The sequence below is a fragment of the Triticum dicoccoides genome, chromosome 6A (assembly GCF_002162155.2).
Source record: "Triticum dicoccoides isolate Atlit2015 ecotype Zavitan chromosome 6A, WEW_v2.0, whole genome shotgun sequence".
NCBI classification, from domain to species: domain Eukaryota; kingdom Viridiplantae; phylum Streptophyta; class Magnoliopsida; order Poales; family Poaceae; genus Triticum; species Triticum dicoccoides.
Window position 1 is genome coordinate 1821045 of NC_041390.1, and position 2086 is coordinate 1823130.

At 42.0% G+C, this 2086-nt stretch overlaps 1 protein-coding gene across 2 annotated transcripts in view; it reads left to right on the forward strand.

The window, feature by feature from the left end:
• The first annotated feature begins 1465 nt into the window (after positions 1-1465).
• LOC119319150 (protein TsetseEP-like) overlaps positions 1466-2086 on the forward strand; it is a 1553-nt gene continuing 932 nt past the window's right edge. Inside the window, exon 1 of one of the 2 annotated variants that reach the window (XM_037593635.1) lies at positions 1466-2076. In XM_037593635.1, coding sequence (XP_037449532.1) covers positions 1554-2076 — 523 coding nt within the window. In that variant the 5' untranslated portion in view covers positions 1466-1553. The remainder of the gene's footprint in view (positions 2077-2086) is intronic. The other variant, XM_037593634.1, reaches the window with a different exon arrangement.

Here is a 2086-nt window from a genome sequence, read left to right on the forward strand (position 1 = left end):
TATATATGCACACGAGGCTCAAGCAATACATCAACAATTCCACCAATTTCCCCTCTATTCCTTCTACATGGAGAAATGCCTTGGTAGCAGTGCTGCAACCTGAAGAACACCCTGATAAACTCTCAGCACACCAGACCTCAAAACTTGTGAAGCTCTAAAATTCTCACTTTCTATTTGTTCTATCAGTCTTGTTCCCCACTTCAGTGCCTCTGAAGAAATATCATAGCGCGTGCTCCAGACAAGGATTAAAGTGGCACTCCACTCACCCAACCCAATCTAGTTGTGAGGTCATATCGTCTTTAACTTGGTACTCTATGGATGTCTTTTATTTTCATCTATACATACGATTCAATCCGTAGGTTAGGTATAAAGTCATCCTACTGCCCAACTAGATGCAAGCATGCATATGTACATAGGACTGGTCTTTTTTTTCTTCTAGAGCATTGCATGTATACCAACAAGCAACTGGTCGTGATTGGTGTATGAAATGTGAAAGTTACGGCTACAACCGAAATGAGTGCCCTGTGCACGGCGTGCACTGATCGTGATTATTAGAAACCGCGTACTTAAAGGTGCATCACTGTCCGATAGGAAAGCTACTAGCTTTGGTCACTTTCCGATATTGTCAAAAAAGCTTTGGTGCTAGGCTTCTTGGATTCAAAGGGGTTTTAATGAAATTTTGGAGGAGACTAATCCTTAGAAAATTTTCCTGCATGTGTTGTTTGAGTCGTAGAATAGCAATTCATAGAAGAAAATAATATATCATAGGACTCATTTACACTAGATTCCATAGAAAATAAACCCATACATGCAAACCTCAAGTTTAGAATCCGATGATTGTGTACAATAAAACATCCTACAGGCTTCTTCATTTTTTTATCAAGAACTTTATTCTTACACCTCAAATTTTTCTCAAGAAAAAGGTGTGGCGTGTTAATACAAAACAAAAATTTCAACAATTTCATATGTAGTCTACACAAAGGGAAAAAACCACAAATACAAAATTTAAAATAGGCTAATTTCTACTGCATTTGGGCTGGAAATTTATTTTTTGTGTGTAGCCTACAAATCATCATATGGCTTAATTAAACTATTCAAATGCGTACATAACATGTATATGTTTTCATAATTTTATAAATTAACATAAAATAAATAATATTTTTAGGACAATTTAAAATTCCCATGCTCAAAGCCATCTACTACGCTGATATATGTTCAACAGAATTATTGAAAGTGATCATGTTGTTCACAACTCGGGCGACTGTATGCTTCTGCATGTTGCTCTCCCACGATCAACTAAAATATGCCACATCTATCCGGACCAACACAACTCCAACTTCCCTAGATAACTTTTTGTTGTGATTGGCCTCCTATTGGAGCACTATAAGGGGAGGCATGCAGCCCTGCATCTCCAAAAGGCAAAGCTAACAAGCCCAATCAGAGTTGGAGTAAACAGCGTACATGCTTGTCCAGCCTTAATTGGCTGAATTCGCCTATAAATATGAAGATGGAGGCGCACACACTTGCAAGTACGTAGCAACACAAGCCTAGCCATGACGATGAGGAAGCGCCCCTCCTCGTCCTCTCTTCTCGTAGCACCGCTGCTGCTTATGCTTCTTCCAGCGTTTGCTCTTGCTGCAGGGAGGCACACCTTGATCACTAGAGACCCTCTATACGGCCCACGGGCTAACCCAAATCCAGAACCACTACCAGGAAAACAACCAAATCCAAATCCTCAACCATTGCCAGACCCACAACCACTGCCAGGACCACGACCAGACCCAAACCCGCAACCACTACCCGATCCTAAACCTAATCCAAACCCACAACCACTGCCTGAGCCACAACCTGATCCAAATGCTCAACCATTACCAGGACCACACCCTGACCCAAATCCACAACCATTGCCAGGCCAAAACCTGCAATGGTTGATGAACCCATGGCCAAACCCAAACCCGCAGCTACTACCAAACCAACGGCCAAACCCAAACCCTCGTCCATTACCAGGACCGCAGCCTGATCCAAATCCACAACCATTACCAGACCCAAACACAAAACCATTGCCGGACCCACAACCAAACCCAAA